General features: G+C 45.5%; 1 protein-coding gene across 5 annotated transcripts in view; it reads left to right on the forward strand.

Moving 5' to 3' along the window:
* Positions 1–26280, forward strand: part of WDR37 (WD repeat domain 37) — a 64954-nt gene extending 38674 nt beyond the window's left edge. For all 5 annotated transcript variants that reach the window (XM_084783504.1, XM_084783505.1, XM_084783503.1 and 2 more), the window contains 3 exons: positions 21712–21846; positions 22317–22431; positions 23347–26280. In XM_084783504.1, the coding sequence (XP_084639630.1) occupies positions 21712–21846; positions 22317–22431; positions 23347–23478 (382 nt within the window). In that variant the 3' untranslated portion in view covers positions 23479–26280. The remainder of the gene's footprint in view (positions 1–21711; positions 21847–22316; positions 22432–23346) is intronic.
* Positions 26281–27195: the final 915 nt, after the last annotated feature.

The following is a 27195-nucleotide window of genomic DNA, read 5'->3' on the forward strand; positions in this document are numbered from 1 at the left end:
GCCCCACGAGCTGGCCCTTAGCCTCTGAGAGTAAACACATTTCTGGCTACGCCTGTCATTTTGATAGGCATTGTCCTTTACTCTCATTTTAATTTTGGCTATTGGTGCCACTAGGCCACTGAAGCTTCCACTTTTCCTCTGGTCTCTAGACAATGCTGTCCTTTTCCTACAGCAGGATGATGCCGGAGGCTAGCAAATAGCATTGCCATCTCACTCAGTTGGTTCTGGTAACCTGGACTAGAGCAAGCAAAATCTATGGGAGATTTGTTTTCAGAGAGCAAGACAGCTGTACTTGTGATAGGGCAGAGCAGATGCAGTCGCAGGGAGACAGCCAGCCTGTCTTACAAGGACAGAGTGGAAGCCGAGGGGAGCTGGTGAAGGCTGGAGCATTGTATCCAGATAAATGCACACATGGCCAGGGTTTTACAAGTCCTTGGTGTGCCTGGACAGATGTAGTAAGAATTCACAGGTTGGATTTGAGGCTGCCAGATGTTGGCAGGTATCATCTTTAGTCTAGAGAAAGTAAGCCATGAAAAGCTGGAGGCCGCCTGTCTTCGGTAGGGCTCAGTTCTAATGGCGTGGTATAAAGGTGTCTCTCCTGGTGTCTTCAGCTTGTCTCGTGGTGGTATTTAAAGATTGGGTGTGACCTACCCCCACACAATCCCCTTAGAGGCAGAGTCTTACTGTGTAGCTATGGTTGTCCTGGAACTCACCATGTAGACGATGTTAGCTTTGAACTCATAGAGATCCCCCTGCACCTGCCTCTGTCTCTCAAGTTCTAAGGTTAAAAGTTTGTGCTACTATGTCTGGCCTAAGGAGACACCTCTCTACCCCCCTGCCTTTTTAAAAAAGCTTTTTATATCTGCCCTCTGCTCTTGCAACCTCTCCCCCAAAAGAAAATAAAAAACAAAAACAAAAAATCTTGTCATGGAAATTGCAGTTTGTCCCACAGGACACCCTTTTGTCCACACATCTTTCCTACGTGCAGATGTTCATTGCAGTGAATCACGGGTCTGGTTAGAGGCTTCTGGATTTTTCTACACTATAAATACTGGATCCTCACCGGGACTCCTCTCAGATACCCTGCTGTTCCCCTGTGTCTGGAGACCTACAGCTTTGGATCTGTAGGACCAGCCGTTTCCTGTGCTCCAGCAGCTCATAGATCGTGTAGGCTTGGGAGTGGGCCAGTTCAAAGCCCTGGGTGGTAGCAGGGTTGGTCAGCGCTCCAGCTCTCCTGCACCCACACCACCAGACTACGCTCTGCAACGCTGCTTCTGGCGAGTTTTTCCAGTGCTGCAGCTGGCCAGGAGCAGGGCCATCTCTTCCTAGACCCTTTTTAATAATTACTTAATTAATTGTTTTTGAGACAGGGCTTCTCTGTGTAGCCTTGGCTGTCCTGGACTTGCTCTGTAGACCAGGCTGGGCTTGAATTCACAAAGATCCGCCTGCCTCTTCCTCCCCAAGTGCTGGCTATTTTGTCTTTTTTTTTTTTTCCTTCCCAGAGCTGAGGACTGAACCCAGGGCTTTGTGCTTGTTAGGCAAGCGCTCTGCCATTAAGCTAAATTCCAACCCCCTAGCCTTATTTTTAATATAGACCAAGGAATATTTCAAAAGTTGAGTTGACAACCTCTGCTCCCCTTCACTTCCCTCTTGAGACAGGGTATCTTTATATAGTTTTGACTGTCCTGGAACTTACTTTGTACACTAGACTGAACTCGAACTAAAAAATCTGCTGAGTGCTTCTGTTATTTAAAATAGGGACCAAATGTTACACTAAATTCAGAAGAGGTCTCTCCCCTACCCAGTTTTTCTGAGATGTAAGACAGTTGTTAGATTGGCTTTAACCATAGGATAAGCAAAAGTGTTAATGAGTGTATAATGCTGTTTTAAAAAATACCAATTTCCTTGCTCTATCAAAAAGGATAAAATTTAAAATTTAAAGGCCTTTCTAGATTGGCAGGAATTGCCTGGATTCTCCTGCTTCTGAATTTTGTGTAGTTGGCTCACAGTGCTGCTCTCTAGAGGAGCAGGTTTGATTCTAACACCCCCGTAGCAGCTCACATCAGGCTGTTGTTACTCTAGCTCCGGGAGCGCCAGAGCCTCTTCTGCCTCTTCAGGCACCAGGCACACAAGTGACGGGCAGACACATGTGCAGGAAAAATGCCCAGATAAAATTAAAAGGAAAATAATTATTTTTTTTTAAAGTGGCTGAGTTTAAAAAGTACCCACCGTGCCTTTCTCCTGTAGGGTAGTACCCACCGTGCCTTTCTCCTGTAGGGTTAGGACTTGGTCAGCAGATGGAGCTGTAGATACCTTTACTGAACACAAACTATTTGTAGTAATGACCAGCAGTAAGCTTTTAGACACACTTGGCATATAGAAAAACAGGAAATGAGACGTTTCACAAACTTTTATCTGAGGAATCTTCATAGTGATTGTTGCCTCTTACCTTTGTCATGGATTCTGGGAGTTTGAGCCTATACAACCAAATAGCAGATAGCAAATGTATACAGATGTGTGTCAGTGATCCAGAAAGGGCACGCTTTATTAAAAGCAAACTTGCTTTAGCTCCTCATCAAGAGCAGAAGAATGGCCAGTGTCTGCAGTTTGCTGTTCTGAGTGTGACTTAAGAAAACCATCCCTGAACCCTGCTTTGTCACCCTGCGAGTGCAGAGTTCTGCAGGCTCTTCTCCAGTGGGCTATAAGCCTCCTGGATGTTCTGGTTTGGAAGCCTGCATCCTCACACTTAGCATCCTCTGAAAGAGTGCATGGCAAGGAGCTTTCCGAAGCTTGGGGAGACTACAGTGCTATCTTCTAGTCTAGCAAAGATGATTTTCTGGAGTCTTTTCATTAAGTTCTTTTCCTGAATGCTTACAAGCAAAAGTCAGACTCTCAGATCTTTTTAAATTTTTTTTATTTTCTTATTCTTTAGACTCTCAGATCTTATGCTTGCTGTTCTTATTGGTGTAGCTCTAAAAAATTGAATATGAGAAGGCTGTTTAGTGAATCTTTGCTTAGAGAAAGACAGTATTTCATATTAATATGTTATACAGCTATTGAAAATTGTATTTTAAGGTATGTATTTATGGGAGTTCAGCATAAATTTTTTTAGTTAAAGAATGAATGAATTTAATGTGAATAGTTGACAAATGTCCACTTATTCTGAATTTTTGTATATTGGGTTTTCTTAAGGCAAAGTATAGTTATATAAACACCAAAATCATTGGCTCAGTTTTGTGATCCAATTTCTCAAGGAGTTGAGAGAGATTCCCCCCCTCCCCCACCCCCCGCTTTCATTTTCTCTTTCTGTTATTCCTGTACTTTTCCATGGCTTTGGTGCCTTTTTGCAAAACTAGGGTTTGAGATATAATGCTTCACTGTAAGATAAAAACTGTAGCCAAATGGTCCCTTGAAATTTGTACTGTCATTATGTTTGCTGAATCAGACAGAGCTCCTTGATGTCAGCTGTGCTCAAGGCTTTTACTTTTATCACATGTTTTTAGAAAGGACTAATAAGCCTTTTTCTTTTTTGATGTGTTGCATTGATTTTCACCCTGTATTATGACATCTCTTCATTATAATAGGAAATCTACCATAGTCGTATTTATTGCATGTAATGATGCATCTGTTATTGGATCAGTCCTTAGTAGCTCTGTATATACCAGTATGTCTGAAGAATAATTTTAGGTACTCTATAAAGTATTGTTTTACTAGTAGCAGGAGTGTAAAACTATGGGCCTTGCTCTTGGAAAAATAGTTACTTTGAAAATTTTGACATAGGAATTCTAGCTGGTGGCTGAAATGATTGTTTTCCATGAATTTTTATCTTAATTATCAGGAGCTGACACTAAAACTCAGAGCATTTCTTCTGAATTGGCCAACTCTTTTGTATAATAATATGGTTTTTACCTGGTAGTGTAATTTAGTAGTCTAAGTACAGACTTCCCGAGCCAGTGCTTTTCCACTTTATCTGGCACCCTCCTCTTGAGCTGGGCTCTACACAGATGTTGAAGTGTGTGGATTGTAGATGATGCATGTGTGTGCACGGGGCTCTTACTATTACTGCCCAAGGCCCCCAGCTCCTCTCCCCTCAGCTCCTCTCCCCCCAGCTCCTCTCCCCCCAGCTCCTCTCCCCCCAGCTCCTCTCCCCCCAGCTCCTCTCCCCTCAGCTCCTCTCCCCTCAGCTCCTCTCCCCTCAGCTCCTCTCCCCCCAGCTCCTCTCCCCCCAGCTCCTCTCCCCTCAGCTCCTCTCCCCTCAGCTCCTCTCCCCTCAGCTCCTCTCCCCTCAGCTCCTCTCCCCTCAGCTCCTCTCCCCTCAGCTCCTCTCCCCTCAGCTCCTCTCCCCCCAGCTCCTCTCCCCCCAGCTCCTCTCCCCTCAGCTCCTCTCCCCTCAGCTCCTCTCCCCTCAGCTCCTCTCCCCTCAGCTCCTCTCCCCCCAGCTCCTCTCCCCCCAGCTCCTCTCCCCTCAGCTCCTCTCCCCTCAGCTCCTCTCCCCCCAGCTCCTCTCCCCCCAGCTCCTCTCCCCTCAGCTCCTCTCCCCTCAGCTCCTCTCCCCCCAGCTCCTCTCCCCTCAGCTCCTCTCCCCTCAGCTCCTCTCCCCTCAGCTCCTCTCCCCCCAGCTCCTCTCCCCTCAGCTCCTCTCCCCTCAGCTCCTCTCCCCTCAGCTCCTCTCCCCTCAGCTCCTCTCCCCTCAGCTCCTCTCCCCTCAGCTCCTCTCCCCCCAGCTCCTCTCCCCCCAGCTCCTCTCCCCTCAGCTCCTCTCCCCTCAGCTCCTCTCCCCCCAGCTCCTCTCCCCTCAGCTCCTCTCCCCTCAGCTCCTCTCCCCTCAGCTCCTCTCCCCTCAGCTCCTCTCCCCTCAGCTCCTCTCCCCTCAGCTCCTCTCCCCCCAGCTCCTCTCCCCTCAGCTCCTCTCCCCTCAGCTCCTCTCCCCTCAGCTCCTCTCCCCTCAGCCCCTCTCCCCTCAGCCCCTCTCCCCCCAGCTCCTCTCCCCTCAGCTCCTCTCCCCTCAGCCCCTCTCCCCTCAGCTCCTCTCCCCTCAGCTCCTCTCCCCTCAGCTCCTCTCCCCTCAGCTCCTCTCCCCCCAGCTCCTCTCCCCTCAGCTCCTCTCCCCTCAGCTCCTCTCCCCTCAGCTCCTCTCCCCCCAGCTCCTCTCCCCCCAGCTCCTCTCCCCTCAGCTCCTCTCCCCCCAGCTCCTCTCCCCTCAGCTCCTCTCCCCTCAGCTCCTCTCCCCTCAGCTCCTCTCCCCTCAGCTCCTCTCCCCTCAGCCCCTCTCCCCTCAGCCCCTCTCCCCTCAGCTCCTCTCCCCTCAGCCCCTCTCCCCTCAGCCCCTCTCCCCTCAGCCCCTCTCCCCTCAGCTCCTCTCCCCTCAGCTCCTCTCCCCTCAGCTCCTCTCCCCTCAGCTCCTCTCCCCTCAGCCCCTCTCCCCTCAGCCCCTCTCCCCTCAGCCCCTCTCCCCTCAGCCCCTCTCCCCTCAGCCCCTCTCCCCTCAGCCCCTCTCCCCTCAGCCCCTCTCCCCTCAGCCCCTCTCCCCTCAGCTCCTCTCCCCTCAGCTCCTCTCCCCTCAGCCCCTCTCCCCTCAGCTCCTCTCCCCTCAGCCCCTCTCCCCTCAGCCCCTCTCCCCTCAGCCCCTCTCCCCTCAGCTCCTCTCCCCTCAGCCCCTCTCCCCTCAGCCCCTCTCCCCTCAGCTCCTCTCCCCCCAGCTCCTCTCCCCTCAGCCCCTCTCCCCTCAGCTCCTCTCCCCTCAGCTCCTCTCCCCTCAGCCCCTCTCCCCTCAGCCCCTCTCCCCTCAGCCCCTCTCCCCTCAGCTCCTCTCCCCTCAGCCCCTCTCCCCTCAGCTCCTCTCCCCTCAGCCCCTCTCCCCTCAGCCCCTCTCCCCTCAGCTCCTCTCCCCTCAGCCCCTCTCCCCTCAGCTCCTCTCCCCTCAGCCCCTCTCCCCTCAGCTCCTCTCCCCTCAGCCCCTCTCCCCTCAGCCCCTCTCCCCTCAGCTCCTCTCCCCTCAGCTCCTCTCCCCTCAGCTCCTCTCCCCTCAGCTCCTCTCCCCTCAGCTCCTCTCCCCTCAGCTCCTCTCCCCTCAGCTCCTCTCCCCCCAGCTCCTCTCCCCTCAGCTCCTCTCCCCCCAGCTCCTCTCCCCTCAGCTCCGTTCTTCCTGGTCCCATTGTCCTGTCTAAGCACTTGGCATTTTCCTTTCCTCTCCGCTGTCGCCTTCCTCAGGCTCTGAGCCTCCCCCTCTTTGTTTCAATTACTATGAAAAGGAACTGACAGTTGAGGCAGTCACTGGTCATTAAACTTCCTCCATGGGTGGCCAATGACTCTAGTTTATACCCGACTGACAGTATTTATTTACAAGTGTGAGTAAACTCTGGCATTGAAAACAGTCTGAAATTAGCTCAGCATGGATGAATATTTGAGAATGGAAGGTTTTTTTTTTCTTTTTGCTTCCTTTATACATAATTGTAACTTTACTCTCAATGTGAGCTTTGCTGGTTTCTCCTAAGGAAACTGAAATGCATCTAACAAAACAAAAGTTATCTTAAAATTGTAATGGTTATTTTGAAGTTCCAACATTTTCATATCCTTTATTGCCAGGCTTCTGGCAGGCGGGAGGTAATTACTACTAAATACGTAATTCTAGCTAGACTCACCAAGGTAGAAGTGGCTTTGTATTATTAGTAACAGTTTTCTTTATGCTTTTAAAATAAATGTTTGGAAAAGGACATTTTTACATAGATGGCAGTCGATTTTAATTAGAAATGCAGTTGTTCATTGTCAAAGTCTGCATGTGGGACTCACTAGGGTATAGGCGAGTGAGAAGTGGTGGCCTTCTGCTGTCAGGCTGTCTCATGGTGGAGATTTTAGAGGACTGCATTTGCTTTTTATTTTAATTATTAATTTATTTGTTTAAATTAATTTGTTTTGTGTTTTTGAGACAAAGTTTCAAGGCCCCCTCCCTTTAATAACTACACTTCAATCGATGGTAAATCTTTATTTTTAGCTCAGTCTAGCATGGAACTGTATGTACCACTGATGATAAGCTAGAACTTCTAATTCTCTGCCTTGATCTCCCAGGTGCTGGGGTTACAGGCGAGTGCCACTATAGCCAAGCTGCACTTAGTTTTAAAATCTGCTTTACTACTGATGACCACTTTTGTACTCGCCTTGTGAGGAGGAGGTAGTTTGGAGTCACAGATACCAGTGAGTAATGCTTTCTAGGGTCTGTAGTGTAGCTCCAGACTTGTGCTCAGAAGCAGAAATGACAATTTGAGAAATAAAATGATCATAAGGTTACAGTGGCCAAGACCACACCTGGGTTTTCTTTAGGGACTGGCCCTTGCGAGGCTACCCCATGTGTGGTCAGTGGCCCTGCACCTGTGCGCACACTGACAGCAGTGAGCAGACTCTGTGGGTTAAAAACAGGTAAACTGGGAGGAAGTGGTGATAAGGGTTAGGGAAGAAATTGGAGGTTAAAGACACATTCTATGTATGTATGAAATTATCTAATAATAAAAATAAATGAATAAATCAAGGCTGAAAATAGCTAAGGACTAGCAAGCTAATGAATGGTATGGTATGAACTCCTATTTTAGGTTTTCCTCTATTTTTAATCCCTCCTCTCCAGGGACTGGCCTTAACCTAGCTGAGGGCAGCCTTGACTTAACCTAGCTGAGGGCAGCCTTGACTTGACCTAGCTGAGGACAACCTTGACTTGACCTAGCTGAGGACAACCTTGACTTGACCTAGCTGAGGACAGCCTTGACTTAACCTAGCTGAGGACAGCCTTGACTTGACCTAGCTGAGGACAGCCTTGACTTGACCTAGCTGAGGACAACCTTGACTTAACCTAGCTGAGGGCAGCCTTGACTTAACCTAGCAGAGGGCAGCCTTGACTTGACCTAGCTGAGGACAACCTTGACTTAACCTAGCTGAGGGCAGCCTTGACTTAACCTAGCAGAGGGCAGCCTTGACTTGACCTAGCTGAGGACAACCTTGACTTAACCTAGCTGAGGGCAGCCTTGACTTAACCTAGCAGAGGGCAGCCTTGACTTGACCTAGCTGAGGACAACCTTGACTTAACCTAGCTGAGGGCAGCCTTGACTTGACCTAGCTGAGGACAGCCTTGACTTGACCTAGCTGAGGACAGCCTTGACTTGACCTAGCTGAGGACAGCCTTGACTTAACCTAGCTGAGGACAGCCTTGACTTGACCTAGCTGAGGACAGCCTTGACTTGACCTAGCTGAGGGCAGCCTTGACTTAACCTAGCTGAGGACAACCTTGACTTAACCTAGCTGAGGGCAGCCTTGACTTAACCTAGCTGAGGACAGCCTTGACTTGACCTAGCTGAGGACAGCCTTGACTTGACCTAGCTGAGGACAACCTTGACTTAACCTAGCTGAGGGCAGCCTTGACTTAACCTAGCAGAGGGCAGCCTTGACTTGACCTAGCTGAGGACAACCTTGACTTAACCTAGCTGAGGGCAGCCTTGACTTAACCTAGCAGAGGGCAGCCTTGACTTGACCTAGCTGAGGACAACCTTGACTTAACCTAGCTGAGGGCAGCCTTGACTTGACCTAGCTGAGGACAGCCTTGACTTGACCTAGCTGAGGACAGCCTTGACTTGACCTAGCTGAGGACAGCCTTGACTTAACCTAGCTGAGGACAGCCTTGACTTGACCTAGCTGAGGACAGCCTTGACTTGACCTAGCTGAGGGCAGCCTTGACTTAACCTAGCTGAGGACAACCTTGACTTAACCTAGCTGAGGGCAGCCTTGACTTAACCTAGCAGAGGGCAGCCTTGACTTGACCTAGCTGAGGACAACCTTGACTTAACCTAGCTGAGGGCAGCCTTGACTTGACCTAGCTGAGGACAGCCTTGACTTGACCTAGCTGAGGACAGCCTTGACTTGACCTAGCTGAGGGCAGCCTTGACTTAACCTAGCTTAGGACAGCCTTGACTTGACCTAGCTGAGGACAGCCTTGACTTGACCTAGCTGAGGACAGCCTTGACTTGACCTAGCTGAGGGCAGCCTTGACTTGACCTAGCTGAGGACAGCCTTGACTTGACCTAGCTGAGGACAGCCTTGACTTGACCTAGCTGAGGACAGCCTTGACTTGACCTAGCTGAGGACAGCCTTGACTTGACCTAGCTGAGGGCAGCCTTGACTTGACCTAGCTGAGGACAGCCTTGACTTGACCTAGCCGAGGGCAGCCTTGACTTGACCTAGCTGAGGACAGCCTTGACTTGACCTAGCTGAGAATATAATTCTCAAAAGTAAGAGTTTACTCATGTATCTTGTTCATTTTAAAGCCCTCATGCTGCAATCCTAGGACTTAGGAAACTGCAGCAGGAGGATGGTGAGTTTGAGGCCAGCCTTGGCTACATTGAATTCCTGTCTCCAGTCAACCACAGAAATGGGCTGTTCAGAAACTAATAAAAACAAGTATCCCAAGGAAATGAGAGCTTCTTTAAGTTGCTGAGTCGATAGCTTTCTTGCGAGCCGTTACTGGGGCCGCCATCAGGGTTTTAGACTGACAGGAGACATGTCCAGGTAGAGGTGGGAGTTTTGTTTGTTTGTTGAGACAAGGTTTCTTGTGTATCTCTGGCTGTCCTGGAACTTGCTTTGTAGACCAGGCTGGCCTCAAACTCACAGAGATCCACCTGCCTCTCCTTCCTGAGTGCTGGGATTAAAGGCGTGCTCACCACACTCTTCTCAACTCTAGATAGAAACCGCTTTGTGCTGTGTAGAGTCCACAGAGTAGGAGGGAAAGGAACTGCCAAAAGCTCAGCTTCTGGGAGAAAAGACGGTTATGATAACGGTGGTAAAGCATGCTGTGCTTCTGGCACAGCCAGCACTAACGGACAGCTTGTCCACACATAGCTCAGGTGATCTAGTCACCTGATCAGACTTACAGCTGCTACCACTTCCTTTTCAATCAGCTACTCCCTGGATTCTCAGCTGTGTTCTGACACTCAGGAGTAGATCAGAATAACATGGCATTTAACTGCCATCTTGGGCAGCCAGCTGTTCCACATCCGTGATTTCTTTAGTAATCCCCTAGGAACTAAACCTTTGAAAATGACTTTCCTCTTCTAAGTCATGTTTGGATAAAGCAAGGGAAATAGGGACACCTTGAGGAGTCCTGTATGTGCTATGACATTCCCACATTAAGTGGGCTGCTGCAGTTTGAGTTTTATATGTCTGCTTTGTCTTCTGTTTTGGTTTCTCTGAAGTCAGTTTCTTTGTGTTAATGTCTATGGTGGTTTGAATAGGAATGGTCCTCATAGGCTTACGTATTTGAATGCTTAGTCATTAGGGAGTGGCACTGCTTGAGAAGGATTAGGAGGTGTGGCCTTGGTAAAATAGATGTGGAGGCAGTGTGTCACGGGAGGTGGGCTTGAGGTTTCAAAGGCCCAAGCCAGGTCCAGGGTCTCTTTCTTCCTGCTACCTTTGGATCTCGATGTAGAACTCTTAGCTTCTTCTCCAGCACCAGGTCTGCTGGTGTGCTACCATGCTTCATGCCATCCCCAAACCTCTGAAACTGTCAGCCAGCCCCAATAAAATGTTTTCCATTATAAGAGTTTCTGTGATCATTGTGTCTCTTCATAGCAATGGAACAGTGACTAAGATAATGTTTAATGATACTTTTTTTCCAGTTCTCATTTATTGTTATGTACATTAGAGGCAATAAATGTATGTGTGCATATGTACATATATGTGTGTGTGTATCTAAGGGGAGGGTAAATGATGGTACTAAAGATCAGATCCTGACCCTCATATAGTAGGCGAACATCCTGCTACTGAGCTATCTCCCTAACCCCTCCTAACATTTTTTATGTGGCATATCAATATATGTCAACTCTGAGTAATAGCTTAAGTCACATTCCTATAAAGCAAGGACTTGAATGTATGGGAATTCCCTTCTGTGTTCTGAAAGACTATTATAAAATTGGCTAAGAGCATACATTTTTAAATTACGTACATGTAATGTACCCTGTACATGCAGGTCATTGTAAAGAATGGCTTATTTTCTTCACAGCCTTTGTCTTCTGGGAAGAAAAAAACTAGTTCATTATACAGATACGTCAAGAGCTTAGCTGAATGCTGCTTAGTCTGAGATGAGTACTGTTGCTTGGTCTGAGAGCACAGAGAGGAGTACTGTTGCTTAGTCTGAGAGCACAGAGAGGAGTACTGTTGCTTAGTCTGAGAGCACAGAGAGGAGTGCTGTTGCTCAGTCTAGAGAGCACAGAGAGGAGTGCTGTTGCTCAGTCTAGAGAGCACAGAGAGGAGTACTGTTGCTTAGTCTGAGAGCACAGAGAGGAGTGCTGCTGTTTAGTCCAGAGAACACCAAGCGCAGTGCTGTTGTTCAGTCTAGCACTGTGGGTTACTGTTTCTACAGTGACTCTGCTTCCCTTTGTAAATTTATCAAGATGATACATTTTTCTTCTGCTTAGTTAATAACTCCAAAGGATTGTCACTGTCTTCAGTGTTGAGGCCCTACGGTAAAACATTGAATGTTTACATTAAGAGTAGTAAGCACACACAGTTTTTAAAAAACTGGCTTAATTTGGTTCGTAATAAGAATGTCATTTGCCTCATTTTAAAGGGAAGCTGACATGTCTTGTAGGGTCTTAGTATTGTAGCTTTTCAAGTAACACTTGCTGTGGAGATGGTTTTATAAAAAGGAAGATAGTATATTTATATCAGGATACATCTTTTTCAAGAAGGGGTTGATTTGAAACATGTTACACAACTGTGAAAATTGAGTAGGAAAAACATTTATCTTTGATGAATGGTGTAGGTATGAACTGCCATTTTACAAGAATGGAGAGTTCTGGCAGTGAGGTGCAAGCCTGCCCCATGGCTGTCGGGTGCTCGCAGTAGGGCTGCACCCTTGTCTTACACAGATTGTCTGGTGGCAGTGACTCTGCCTGCTCCTTCTGGAGGGTCAGGCACGGGTTTTCAGGAGGCTGTTGACGAGGATGTGGACAGGGATCTGAAGGTTTGCTTTTAGATGGAGGAGTGTGGGAGGATGCCACAGAGCTGAGCACTCGGGAGAGCCGAGGGAGGCACTGTGATGGCCATGCTCCTGCCAGGCAGAGGCGGATGATATTTATTACAGAATCTGGTAGTTGAATGGTCTCTGTAGCTTTCGGTCGTTCCTGGAAGTTGGGTGTGGACATCTCTTGAGATATAAGGTGAAAGGAAAAGAGAGGTAGCATCCAAGGCTGGGTAGCATGGGTATGAGCAGGTGGAGGTGAATAAGGCCCATTGCGTCTTCTCCGGAGTGTACAGAGTTGCTGAACTCGGCGGTGGTTTCCCCAGGTGAGCACAAATGAAGTTAAACAGCTAGAGGACATTGAGGAAGTTCTCAGGGGTATTTGGAGACTATAGAGCCATGGCTGCCGTTGAGTCTACCAGAATGTAGGCTGGACCCTGGAACTTTAAAGGAAGAAACCCATGGTACCATGGCTGCTTGCAGACTTGTGTAAGCTCAGGCTGGCAGGGTTGCCGTCTTCAGGGAGTTTCTTGGCCTCTACGTGTCACTCATTGTGATACCTGAGCTGTAGCTTAAAAGTGCGGTTCACTCAGGTAATCAGTTTTATTCCTTCTCAAGTCTCTGATGGGGTTGAAGACCAGACAGTTTAGTTTTACAATTAAGCTTAGTTGCTTAGGGGTTAAGATGTTTTTAGGTCTAGATAGATGTTATAAGTTGATAATGATGAGATATGATAGATATTTTATTTACATTCAGAATTTTAGATGCACCAAGATAGGAAAGGTGCTTTCTTCAAGACTGTCAAATACAAATATCCAAAAACACTAAGAAAGTAACATTTATATAATTCCTGATTGTGCCATGGTTCTTCTTGCTATAGGTAGTTTATTATATATATGTATAATAATATAAATGTATATGTAAAAATAAAAAATGTTTAATTTAAAAAATTAAAATGAAAAAGAGAAATTAAAAAGAATCTGGAAATCTAGAAACAATGTGTGTCTCGGCCCCAGCGTGAAGACTGTGAGGAGGAATAAGCTTTCCCGTCGGGGCTTCACCAGTCTCCTTCCTGTGCAGCCGTGTCTGATGGTGTGTGTGTGTGTGGGGGGGGGCTTCACCAGTCCCCTTCCTGTGCAGCCGCGTCTGATGGTGTGTGTGTGTGTGTGGGGGGGGGGCTTCACCAGTCCCCTTCCTGTGCAGCCGTGTCTGATGGTGTGTGTGTGTGTGGGGGGGCTTCACCAGTCCCCTTCCTGTGCAGCCGTGTCTGATGGTGTGTGTGTGTGGGGGGGGGCTTCACCAGTCCCCTTCCTGTGCAGCCGTGTCTGATGGTGTGTGTGTGTGTGTGTGGGGGCTTCACCAGTCCCCTTCCTGTGCAGCCGTGTCTGATGGTGTGTGTGTGTGTGGGGGGGCTTCACCAGTCCCCTTCCTGTGCAGCCGTGTCTGATGGTGTGTGTGTGTGTGGGGGGGCTTCACCAGTCCCCTTCCTGTGCAGCCGTGTCTGATGGTGTGTGTGTGTGTGGGGGGGCTTCACCAGTCCCCTTCCTGTGCAGCCGTGTCTGATGGTGTGTGTGTGTGTGTGGGGGGGCTTCACCAGTCCCCTTCCTGTGCAGCCGTGTCTGATGGTGTGTGTGTGTGTGGGGGGGCTTCACCAGTCCCCTTCCTGTGCAGCCGTGTCTGATGGTGTGTGTGTGTGTGTGGGGGCTTCACCAGTCCCCTTCCTGTGCAGCCGTGTCTGATGGTGTGTGTGTGTGGGGGGGGGCTTCACCAGTCCCCTTCCTGTGCAGCCGTGTCTGATGGTGTGTGTGTGGGGGGGGGCTTCACCAGTCCCCTTCCTGTGCAGCCGTGTCTGATGGTGTGTGTGTGTGGGGGGGGCTTCACCAGTCCCCTTCCTGTGCAGCCGTGTCTGATGGTGTGTGTGTGTGTGGGGGGGCTTCACCAGTCCCCTTCCTGTGCAGCCGTGTCTGACGGGGGTGGGGGGTGGGGGGGTGGAGCTACATTTCTTTTCTAGGTTGGAGGGCAGCTCTGGAAGTTTGTGCCAGTAGTCTGATGTCACACCAGGCCTGTTTACCCACTGTGGCATCATCATGATTGTTTTTAATGTCTGTAAAATGGTTGCCCTCAAGTGTTAGTTCTGCAGTGACAACAGCGTTTGAATTCTCCACATGCGGGGAGGGAGCGTCTCCACATGTTTCCTGGCTGGCTCTCTCTTCTTAAAGAAACGCTACATGGTAGAAGGTTGTGATATGACGCATTCTGAACATTTTGTGGGCTTGTCCTTTTGAAACAGGCTCTCACTTGTAGTCTAGGCTGAACTGCAGCTAATTATATAGCACAGGCTAGCCTCAATCTTTGCAATTCTCTTGTCGCATTGTTTGAAACAGGAATTACAGCATGAGCTGCCATACCTGGCTTCATTCTGAACTTTAAAAGTGATGCTTTATTTTCCATCTTCCTTGCTCAAGTGTGGAACCCATGGACGCCTGCCTTCCTGACCGCCGTCTCAGTATTCCCTTAGCTTCTCATGGGGGCAGAGTCAAGGGTAGCTTGCTTTAAACAGTGCTCCTTATCAGTCTCTTGGTAGCATCTGTTTCTGTCTGTGGGAAGTTGGAGTGTGCACACATACAGGCGCATGCACCGTACTCCATCCCCTCTGAGAGGTTTTCTCACCGTGTCTAGAGCTCATTATGTAGCTAGCCGCTCTCAGCAAACGCAGTGGGGGCTGGATGGGTGGAAGTGGCTCCGTCCTTCAGTTAGGAATCACTTTGCTCAGCTTCCTTGTTTGGGGGGTTTTCTCAGGATCTGAAACAGTCACTGCTGACCCAGGACTGGGCAGAAGGGCCCACTTTGCTCTGTGTGTTGCCACTTAGTCTTATATATAATATGTAATATAACATATGTTATATTACACACATATATAATATAACATATAATAACATGCTATATGTTGTATTATAATGTGTTCTATTATGTGCATATGTGTATGGGGGGTGAGAGGGCACGTAGACACCTGCCTGAGGTCACCTTGTGAGTCAGTTCTCCCCTTCCACCATGTGCCTTCTGGAATCATATGAGGCTGTCAGGCTTGGTGGCAGGCACCCTTACTCTCTGAGCCAGCTCATCAGTCCAACATTATATTACGTTAAAAGTTGTTTTAAAATGTAATTTATAATACTTCAAAAAATAGAACCTTACCCCTACCCAGATCTAGCCAATGGACAGGACATTCTCCACAGTTGAGTAGAGAGTGGGGTTTGACTTTTACACGAACTCTGGTGCCTCATATTTGACCAGGGGAGACCTGGTGGCACTCAGAGGAAGGACAGCAGGTTACCAAGAAGAGACTTGATACCCTATGAGCATACACAGGGGGAGGAGGTCCCCCTCAGGAACAGTCATAGGGGAGGGGAGTAAGGGGAAAATGGGAGGGAGGGAGGAATGGGAGGATACAAGGGATAAAACCATTGAGATGTAATATGAATAAATCAATAAAAAAATGGAACCTTCAAAATTCTTATATACAAAAATGAATTCATAATGTCTACTATTGAGATGTTGGTCACTTACTATTGAGATGTTGGTCACTTACTATTGAGATGTTGGTCACTATTAGTTGACAGAGTGTTGGGTCCAGAAAAGAAATGGAACGTTAAATCATTAAAACCCAAAGCAGGTCACTTCTCACTAAGTTAAACAGTGCATTTATTGCTAATTTCTTTAAAATTATTGCTCTAATTTTAAAAACTTACCATGTTTTTAAGTCAGAAAGACAAGATTTCATGAAAGCACGTGAGCCTTGACCCTTGCTTGATATTGCAAGAATGACATCATTATATGAATTTTTTTTTTTGCCAAGGGAGGTCATTTTTTACTAAATTTAAATAATATGTTTGTTGCCAGTTTCTTTAAAATTATCAATATAATTAAAAATATTCTAAGCTTGACAATGTTTTTAAGTCAGAAAGACAAAATTTCAAGAAAGCACATGAACCTTGACTCTTGTCTCTTGATATTGGAAGAATGACATCATTGTATGAATATTTATTTGTTTGTTTGTATTTTAAGATAGGGTTTCTCTGTGTAGCCCTGCTGTTATAGAACTTGCTCTGTAGACCAGGCTGGCCTCGAATTCAGAGATCTGCCTGTCTCTGCCTCCTGAGTGCTGGAATTAAAGGCGTGTGCCACCACCACCTGGTTTACTGTATGAATCTTAGTATTTTAACTTTTTAGTAATACATTTTAAATACATTTGTATTTTAAAACTGATTACAATCTTTGAATTTGAAAAGAGTTCCTGCTAATAAAGTTGAACAGTTTTAAGAATGTATCCCTGCTGGGCATGGAGATGCATCCTTTTAATCCCAGCAGAGGCAGGTGGATCCTTTTCAGTTCAAACCCAGCCTGGTCTGTATGTGAGTTCCAAGTCAGTTAAGGTTGCAGTGGGAGCGTCCTGTTCTAAACAACCTGCTCTGGAGTGCTCTGAAATTACTGCAGGCCAGTGGGCCAGTCATCGCCATCCATAACTATCTGAGATGCTTGTGGCTCCACATTGGCTGCTGGCAGTGCAATTCAGTATTAGCTCTCAATTCTGTTCTGCACTTCAAACTCAGGGTCTTCACTAAAAGCTGGTAAACGTTGCTGGCTTCTCTAGAATGGAGAGGTCTCACAGGCAGTGGGCTTCCCTTCTTTTCTGGTCGTGCTTCATCATACAGAGCGAGACCTGGCACACAGAAGGTGCTTAGTAAGTACTTTCTAGATGAATAGGTCTTTGGTAATGTAGATTGCAGAGTTCTGTTATTTCTGAGGAGGGAGGGTTACCAAATAAAGTGACTAAATGAGAATATTAAGTCCGTGTTACATGCTAGCAGAAGTAATCCCCCAGGCAACAGTTGCATTTACTGTGGTGGGGCCATGTGGTACAAGTGCAGCTTCTCCTTTGGTGTTTTTGTTTGTTTTTATCTTATTGTCTAAATTTGGTGGAGTTAGCCATCAAGAAATATTTAGAAATACATTTCATTCAGATATGGCTTTTCTGTTGGTCAATTAGGCACCTGATCTTTCCAAATACAGGCTGTGTAAGTTCTAAAACATAGATAATAACAAAAGTAAGAAAGTATTACTTCCCAAGATCCGGGCCTGTCTCTATTATTAGGTTGCTAGGGCTGATGTTATCTGTTAGGAGTTTGCTTCTATACAAATAGTTTGGGAAGTAGTAGTCAGGAAGGAAGTGCTGGCCCAGCCTTTCGGTATGGAGAACACAGTTGCTCTCTTCCCCACTTTCTGTCGCATTGTGCAGTGTTGTGGGTGGGTGCACCCTGGCTGTGGGTTTTGGCTAGGCTGGTTGGGGCACACTTTGGGTGCTAGTTCCAGACTGCTCGGTTTGAAGTTTGGATCTAATTGTTTAATCTAGGTGAAGTCTATGCAGTTTGATACTAATACTAGCATACACTTGAACAGTTGACTGGCCAGTGCAGTAAAGTCCCAGTGATACTTTCATCTCCATTCTTGAGAAGAAGTAGGGAAAAAAAGCATTTGTTTTTACGTGTGTGAGTATTTTGCCTACATGTGGATGTGCCTGGTGCTCTCAAAGATGAGAAGCCAGTGTAGGTTCCCCTGGAACTGGGGTTACAGGTGGTTGTGAGCCACCGTGTGTGTGCTGGGAACCCAGTCTGAGTCCTCCACATGAGCATCACGTTCTCTTAACTGCCAGGCCAGCTCTCCAGCTCCATATATATTCTTTTAAAAATAAATTTGAGATTATAATTAAAACACATAATTTTCGCTTCTCTTTCCCCACACCCTCTCTTGTACCTTCTTTGTTATTCTTCAAATTTATGGCCTCTTTTTTTGTTGTTGTTTTGTTTTTTGTTTTTTTGTTTTTAGAGACAGGGTTTCTCTGTGTAGCCTTTGTTGTGTTGGACTTGCTTTGTACACCAGGCTGGCCTCGAACTCACAGAGATCCTCCTGCCTCTGCTCCCTGAGTGCTGGGATTATAGGCGTGCGCCACCACACCTGGTGCCTCTTTCTGGTTTTGTTTTTGATTAATTGTTGTTATATCCACAAAACAACTCCTGAAAGATTTTAAGGGGATCAGGGAATGTGCTATGAGATTGTGTCTCCTAGTAGTCTCAGAAGCTGTACCTGTAACCTCACCAACATGGCTGCCTAAACAGGAGCTGAAGGAGGACAGCAGGCAGTCCTGCTAGACAGGGGAGACCGCATTCTGTTGAAAGATGGGTTCTGTGTACTGGAACACAGAAGCCTGTGTTCTAGTGGGAGATGTCCTGTATGCTTGTGTTTCTACTTAGGGGAATGCTCACTGTCTGTAAACACTGGATCTACTGCTCTACAGATACAAAATTGTTCTTTTGCAGAAACTTAAATTTTAAAAATAAGGGATGGCAACCCAGTAGTCAGTTTTTTGACACAATGCCAGAAAAGCACACAGCATTAGCATTTCATGGTCCAGCATTTTCCACATCATATATTTTTTTTTCTTAGCTGTGAAATTTCGGCAGATTGTTATGCAAAACAGTTTTGTGTCTCTGTGTGACTGGGAAGACAGCTGTTAGTCCTAATGAGGAGTGCTAGCATTACAGTATTTCCGTTGATTGAGACCCACGGAGGGAGCAGAATGTTCCAGATCAGGCAGTGGTGTGTGGTGAGAAGGTACCACACTGTCAGCTGGAAGTACATGCTCGGCTGCTCTCCACGACAAGATAAATGAGTTTTGCTGGAGTTTGGCAGAGTCTGAAGCTTTTCCAGTGAGTGGTTGTAGCTCACTAGCCTCCCTGTGGGACCCATGGTCCAGGGGTGTCTTTAAAACTACTGCCTCTTGGCCAGGTTTCTCTTTTGATATCCTGCAATACCTGTCAGGACTGTGATTTATTAAGAACCTAATGTCTTCTAGCATTTCATTAATATGGGGTCAGATGATCTTTTGTTGAGGCTTTTCCCCTCTACATTATAATTGAGCAGGATGCTAGCTGAAATTTAACTTGGCCAACACCTCTTAGAATATACTGCAAACAGAAGCCATGGACATCTTTACCTCATGCTTTTCAAATCCCTGACAGTATAAAAAGATCTTTAAGTGTTCCTATAATGTTTGCTACACCTCATTTATGGCCACGCCCTATGCTGCTATTTATTTAAATAGAATGCATGGGGTTTGAGAGATGGCTCGCCTGTTACGAGCACTCGCTGTTCTTCCAGAGGACCCAGGTTCAATTCCTAGCACCTACATGGTAGCTCATAATTGTCTATTGCACCAGTTTCAGGGAATCCAACACCCTCACACAGACACACATGCAGGCAAAACACCAACACATATAAAGTAAAAATAATCATTAAAAAAAAGATAGGTCAATCATGATTTTAGAGGGTTGTCCATATGTCCATTTCTCCCCTTATCATAAATTTTTGTGTGGTTTGTGTCATTTATGCCCCATCCAGATGTAGTACAGTGGTCTTTAACCCAGGTGGTTTTGCCTTCCTGGAGGCATTGATTGTCACAGCTAGGGAGAAAGGTGCTCACTGCTATCAAATGAGTGGAGGGGAGGTAGACTGCTACACTCCTCAGTGCCCTGTACCCCATCGTTAGAGGAAAATCCCACCCAGTGTCAGTTCTAGTTGAGGCTTGGGCACATTTGTGTTGCAGGTGCCTGTGCCATGGCAAAGACTGTCTTGCAGAAGGCAAGGAGTGCTAAGGTGATAACAGTGTTAGCCCTGCCTTAGTCCCTGTTGTGCTCTGGGGCCTCAGTGTTACACCATAGTTTATTGTGAGATCTCACTGAAAACCCTTTGGTTCTTAGTGTTCTTAGGAAACTACACTGATGTTGTAGTTTAAAATTCTTGATTGATGTAGTAGAACTTAGACTTAATTAGAACTTAGCTCTGCCTGTTTAAATTAATAGAGTTTTCATAAATCGGAGCTAGTGACTGAATAGGTTCCCAGCAAGAGTGAATAGGACAGACTCTGGGATAGGAGCAAGTAGCATTGGAATTTCTGAGTTCTAAGCGGTTGATGTGTAAATTTAGGATGTAGAAACCAAGCTTTTGTTTATACAAATTAAAGGTTTGAGGGGATAAAAAGACAGCATAACCAAACTTAGCTGATGTCACCTTGTAGGGAAGATTCAGCAGCTTGGAATAAGTGGCCCTGGGTTTTGTAGTGTGGGAGACTGCCGTAGACGTGAGGGTGGAGTCTTGAGAGCTCCTCTGTTGGTGTCTTTGGATCTGCTGATTTGGGCCTGGAATCAGGCAGTGTTTTCCTTTGTGTACCAACCCTGGGGAGATTGGATATTACTACATTAGCCAAAAGCACAGCCCACACCACACCAGGCAGGAAGCAAGTTCTGCAATGTCCTACTACAGAGATGAATGTTTGTAAAATGGAGACTCAGCTGTATGCAGTCAGCACAGCAGCAGTCCCTGTAGGTAGTCCTGTGTGACACGCTGAGTTGCCTTTTAAAGGATGGACTATGAGTCAAGTACCTCAGTCCTTAGTTCATGGGAAGCAGGCTTCCATCACACTTTCTTACAGAACTTGCCAGTGGAAAGAGGCTGTTGAGTTGAGGCTCTTCTTCGAGTCCCATGTTATTATTTTAATCCTGTCTTAACAAGTGATTGGTGACTTTGGCTTGAAAAGAAGAGCTGCGTCACAAGTTAACCGTACCTATTTCTTTTTTCTTTTTCTTTTTTTAAAAGATTTATTATTTATACAGTATTATGCCTCATGTGTGCCTGCATGTACTCCTGCACACCAGAAGAGGGCACCAGATCTCATTATAGATGCTTGTGAGCCACCATGTGGTTGCTGGGAATTGAACTTGGGACCTTTGGAAGAGCAGACAGTGTTTCTTAACCTCTGAGCCATCTCTTCAGCCCCCAGCTGTACCTATTTCTAACTGGGACAACTTTCCTAATGACTAGCGGTGGTGGTGTGTATGCACTTTGAGGCTGCCAGCTATCTGGCATCTTCAACATGTAATGTCTTCCTCACTCATTTGCTCTTTATCTTAGTTTTTGAGGTCAATTCTTTGACTAAACCTGGAGTTCATAAATTTCAAAAGGCTGGCTGGCTAGCAAGTTCCAGGAATCCTTCAGTCTCCACCCACTCAGCACTAGGATTACATGTGTTTGCTGCCATGCCTGGCTTTTTACATGGGATCTGGGGGATCTAACTTGGGGACTGATAGAGCTATCTCACAGGTATATCTTACTTGAAAACATGTCCATTAAACTTTGTCACTTTTGCATTACCTAGTTGTGAATTACTCCTATGTTTTGATTGAGTTGGAATGGATTTTCTATTTACTTCATCCCACTAGACCTAAACATAGAAGTTTTGCCTGGTTGTTTAATCCATATTTTTCTAGTTGTTGTTGTTGTTGTTGTTGTTGTTATTATTATTATTATTATTATTATTATTATTATTATTATTATTATTATCTGCACTGTCTGAGGATGATAGGGCAGTGTAGACAGACTGCATTTTCCTGCCCCATTGGGGAGTAAAGCAAGGGTCCTTATTTAATATATTTACAAGGGGAGTTTAAGAAGTAGGGACAGGTTGCAGAGTAGAAGACGCTGTAAGTGTGCACATCTCCAACTTTCTTGCCCCCTGTGGAAGCAAGACTTTGTGTAGCGTGCACTGTGGGGGATGATTGGTACACCCTGCACTCTCAACTGCTAATGTGTGTAACCTTTACCTGTAGCACTGTGACCTCTGCTGTGTTCACTGTGGGAGACAACGTCGTTTCAGGCAGTGATGACCGCACAGTAAAAGTCTGGGATTTAAAAAATATGAGATCTCCAATTGCGACAATTCGTACAGACTCTGCCATTAATAGGTAAGGGTTGATTGTAATTTATTGCCTTGTTTGATCATGCAGCCTCTGAGAAAGAGGTCCAGCCTCCTGGGGAAATGTATTTTAAGGATCCTCTTATGTGAATTTAGTATATATAAGTACTTTAACTTGCTCAGCACCCTATTGCATTGGTGCAGTAAGACAAGTATCAGAAAGAGCCATTGGTTGCCAGATGTTATGGGGCGTTGTTAACTTGCTGAGAGGCTCTGTCTGCTGTCGGCTGTCGGCGGTCTGGGCTATGCGTGTGTGTGGAGTCCACATGTGATTGAGCAGTGAGGTGCATCTCAGTATCATTCATGTTCAGTGTCCTAGACGATTACCCCCGCGGCTTACTAATTCGGTTGCCTTGAAATGTGAATAATGTGGACTTGACTACTGCATTATTATCTGTAAATTCAAAACACTACACTGTCAATATTTTATACAAACTTGTTTCTGTATCTTCTTCATAGGATCAATGTATGTGTTGGCCAGAAAATCATAGCCCTCCCCCATGACAACCGGCAAGTGCGATTGTTTGATATGTCAGGTGTGCGACTAGCACGGCTTCCCCGGAGCAGCCGGCAGGTACGGTCGGTCCACAGCGTGTTCATTGTGAACAGCAAAGGAGAATTTGCAGTTCTGTGTTTTACATCAGTGCTGTCTCAGAGAAACACAGGCCACATTAAAGCTACAGATTTCTATATTTAGAATAGAGAAAAATTAATTTCAGCATGTATTTTATGAGATGATGGTCTAATCATAGATTTGTCAGGACTCCTGGAGATGGGATACCTACCTCCACCTCCAACCAGAAAAACATCTTCCTATGGTAGGGTATCACATAGGAAGTTTTAGTTTTCTTTAAATAAATAAACAAATAAACAAATAAGTAAGTAAAAAGGTTCTGGTTTTCTTATAAATTAGGAAATTGCTCCTTGCTACCATCAGATATAATGCACAGGACTTTGGTGGGTGGTACTTTGTGTTTTATTCTGGTCGCCCCATAGTATCTGCGTTCATGGCTCCAGCTCAGCTGAGCAGTCAGGACGTGTTCAAGGGAAACCTAGCACTGTGCCCATAAGCAAGCATGGACGAATGGTGTGCTGCTCACAGGGAGTGAAGACCACTCCACCTGCAGTCTGTTTACATGTGGGTATGACAGGCAAGCTATTGGTTGGAACATCAACATTCCTGCTGACACGAGAGTTTGCCCCTGGGAAGGGCGCCTTGTATATATTCTTTGTGTTGCACCCAGCTTGCATGAAATGTGCAGAGACTATAATCTTAGTTTTCTTGAAGAAAGGCTGTGATGACTTTTGGATGTCCCTTCCCCCATCCTTGCCTGTTCCAAGGCACACACTTTTACCCTTGCTCTACCAGCTGCTGCCTGTTGCCACACGTAATAGTTTCTGGCTCACTTGAGCTACATGTATGTATTCATCTGAGTAATGGTCGTAGCATGACGGAAGTGTTAATTTTATTTTGTATGTTTATTCCTAGGGTCACAGACGAATGGTGTGCTGCTCAGCATGGAGTGAAGACCACCCCATATGCAATCTGTTTACATGTGGGTTTGATAGGCAAGCTATTGGTTGGAACATCAACATTCCTGCATTGTTACAAGAAAAATAAGTCACTGGTGTTCCTTAGCGTGAAGTTTGCCATGGACCTTAGATTCATGCAGGCTCTTCTGCATATTAATCAGCCATCATAGTGAGAGTTTGGCCCTGGAAGGGTGCCTTGTATATGTTCTTTTCACATTGTGCCCAGCTTGCATGAAATGTACAGAGAGATGTGTGGCTCTGTTGTTTTTTTTATTTTTGTCTTGTGTCTCTTGGCATCCTCTGGTCAGTAGAAGTGAAGCTCACCTCCCATGTAGCATACAAGATGCTCTGAGTTGTTGACGTTGACAGGTGAGCAGTAGGGCATTACATTACCTTGTATGAATTAAATGTGAACCGTGTATCTGTTGTGAGGCATAAACAGTCTGTTACATTGTCTGGAGGAACTATACATATCTACCTTGTCCTGGGAAGACTGCAGAGCTCCTTTGCCTTGGCCAGCAGAGGCAGGACTGATGAAGATGTCGTACTGGTCTGTATGGAGTTGTAGCATGTGCTATTGTATAATTCCATTTCAACTCTGGACTGCTGTTCCAGGTCTGTACACGTAGCCTGGATTGCAATGTTTGTGCAGAGTTTCTTTTGAGAAGAAAACATTTCTGCTGTTTTTTAGAAAATGATTTCAATCTCTTGAGGTCTCATACAAGCAAATTTTAAAATATGATGATTCTAATCACCAATTTTAGACTTTAATTTCAAATTCAAAGCACTTTAATTTCTATCTGTGGTTATAAAAACTTTTTAGAAGTTTCAAATGATTCATCCATTGAATGTGACTTAACCTTTATTACGAAGGCCCTGCTACCTGAAGACAAAACCTTATTTATTTTCTACACCTTTGGTTTGCATATTTCTAAATGGGTTCACTTCCTTGGTGGTATTTGAGAGCCAAGAATGCAAAAAATGAGCACTACCTCAAAATAAATATTGGGAAAACTTTGGAGTCTCACTGTTGTATGGAAAAGCACTTGGTTTAAAGCTGGAATATTGAATTCAAGGTAGAAGGCAAGAAAGACAACCGTACAAACATACCTGGAAGGTTAGTGGCTCTCTAGGTAGCCTGGGAAGGTGTTAGCCATGGCAGATAGTTCACGGGCAACAAGAAGCATTTGTCTTGAACAGCGTGGATACCTCTCAGTGCCAGTCCTACTGCTGCACAGTGAGCCTCTTGTCCTTGCCTTCTGAAAATCACTGTTTATCTGATATTTGTAAGTTTGTGTTTCTTACAGAGTTACAGTTTTGATAAGAGACATCTCATTACTACCCCTCATATATTAATCTTTGCATACCGCCCTTTGGAGACTGATCACTTGGGGAGAAGAGGAAAGGTAATGTGCTGTTATGGTGACCTCACCTAGCATCCCTCCCCCAGCTCCCTGTTTCCCCCTTTGGGTCGCACAGGAGGCACCTGAATGAGTAAGTGTTAGGAAGTTTGGTGTAAGGTGTGCACTGTCATGCATAGACCGTTTGGGTGTCCATGGGTGCCACTTTCTAGGAGTGAGAACTTGGTTATTGGTACCTTTGACTTGGGCCCCAAGGGAGCTGATCTGAATCATTTAGAGTGATTCTTTGAATAATTCTGTTTTTTCAACTGAAAAAAAGAAAGAAAGAAAGAAAGAAAGAAAGAAAGAAAGAAAGAAAGAAAAAGTTGGATTTTTAAAATCCTACCAGTTCTGAACACAAGTCTCACCATGGTGCATTTGAGGGCTGAGTCAGGCTGGTAACTGCAGCTGATTAAACTTTAAGACCCAGCTCTGGCTGTCCTGAATGTATTTTGCTTGAAGGTGGAGTGCTGCATGATGATGTTCCTGGTGGCCTGTTTTACCTTACAGCCACAAGGCTTCCATGTTCCTCTATTCCAGTCTATTCACAGAATTGTTAGAGTCAGTGACAAGCCATGTGTTCCTTGTATCTTAATCTGAAAGTCTAGGTATTGTTAGGCACATTGAAAAAAATGTATGCAAATACAAATAGCAAAGTCAAATATAAGATCTCTGCCAGACACAATTTAGGAGTTTTAAAAAGTCTATACTGGTGACCATTGAATACTATGCAGACTAGTGACCTTCACTGCCAATAGCTGCTTATTTTCTTTGGCTAACTGGAGGGACCAGCCTCTGACACAAGAATGAGGCTCCTCACTCATTTCCATGAGGGCAGAAGACCCTAATGGTGCTCGACCGGAGTGCTCAGGAACAGGATGTGGCTTAAAGTAATTGCTGTGTCATCTGTTCTCATCCCAATGCTGCTGTGGCCACAGTGTTATCTTTAGGAGTTTATGACTGCACAGGCTTGAGCTCATGAGTGTGTGCAGGCTTATGTGCATGTGGCTAAGGACAAGTCATGCAGTCGGCCACATGTGATCTCATTAGAAATAGTGTTTGGAAATAGAAACACTATTATGTGCCAGAGTGTCCAGAATTTCATTTAATAATGGAGGGGAAATGTGTGGTTATTAAATGTGCATTGATACAAAGTTTCCCAAGAGATTTTTTTTTTGACAGAATTAATACCCCCTACCCCACCTTAACTGCTGCACACCAATATCTGTAGAATCAAAAAAGCTTTGTACATATTTGGGGATCTGAAGACCATGTAAACCATTTGTTACTTAAGTCTGTGAAAAAAAAGTTTTTTTGTTTTTTGTTTTGTTTTTGAGGGAAAAGTGCATTTATAAGTGTTCTGTGGAATCAGTTATCTTTACTGTATTGATGTAATTGTTTGTAAATGTTCAGTGTCTTCATTGAAATATGATGTTCATTAAAACATCTGTGTTCTGTAATTACTATTATAAAGCTTTATGTTATTGGGAGTCTTGTGTTTTTACTCTTCCCCTCATGTGTTACTTTGTGAAGCATTTTTGGGTTATGTTGAGTTACAGAAACATCACAGTTGTCCAGAAATTGAGTGAATTGCTTATAGTGCCTGGTTGAAAATATTTTTACCTTAGACTTAGAACCCAGTTATATTCTTTATTCATTTCTTTTGTAAGGAAGACTAGCATTGGCAAGAGTTCACCAGATTCTGCCACACCCTTCCATTTTGTTTTCCTGTAATAACTCAGGATTTTTAAAGATTTATTTATTTTGATGTACATTGGGTGTTTGGCATACATATGTATCTGAATGAGAGTTGAATCCATTGGAATTTGAGTTACAGACCAGACAGTTGTGAGCTGCTATGTGGGTGCTGGGAATTGAACCAGGGCTCTCTGGAAGAGCAGCCAATGCTCTTAACTGTTGAGCCATCTCCCTAGCCCCTAACTTAGGATTTTTAAAAACAGTTATTTCAAAACTGGGAACATTTCAGCTATGCACAAAAAGGATGGGCCATGTTGTGGAAAGGAGCTGAAAATGAAGTCATGAAAATTGCAAGATTTAAATTTAGCTTCATTAAAAGAGCTTTTGTTAAGCACTTTTGGTCAACATGACAGTAGATTATAGGGATCTTTGGCATGATGAGCGGTCTGTGTGAAAGAAATAATAACAGTGTTTTGGGGACTCAGGGCTTGTGGACCTAGATAGAGAGGTATTCAGTAGCTCTGTCAGGTCAGTTAGCCAAGTAACCTTTGCTAAGCTGACATTTAACCAAAACTGGAAGGTTATAAGTAGATAGGAAGTTGCAGGAACATTTCCTGTTCATAGGTTGCTGCATGTAAAGGTGGTGAGAAAGAGCATGGCATGCTGCGGGTGCTGACCACAGTGTGGCAGTGCTCAGCGTGAGGCGG

Source organism: Acomys minous (assembly GCF_964271855.1).
Source record: "Acomys minous genome assembly, chromosome: 5".
Lineage (NCBI taxonomy): Eukaryota > Metazoa > Chordata > Mammalia > Rodentia > Muridae > Acomys > Acomys minous.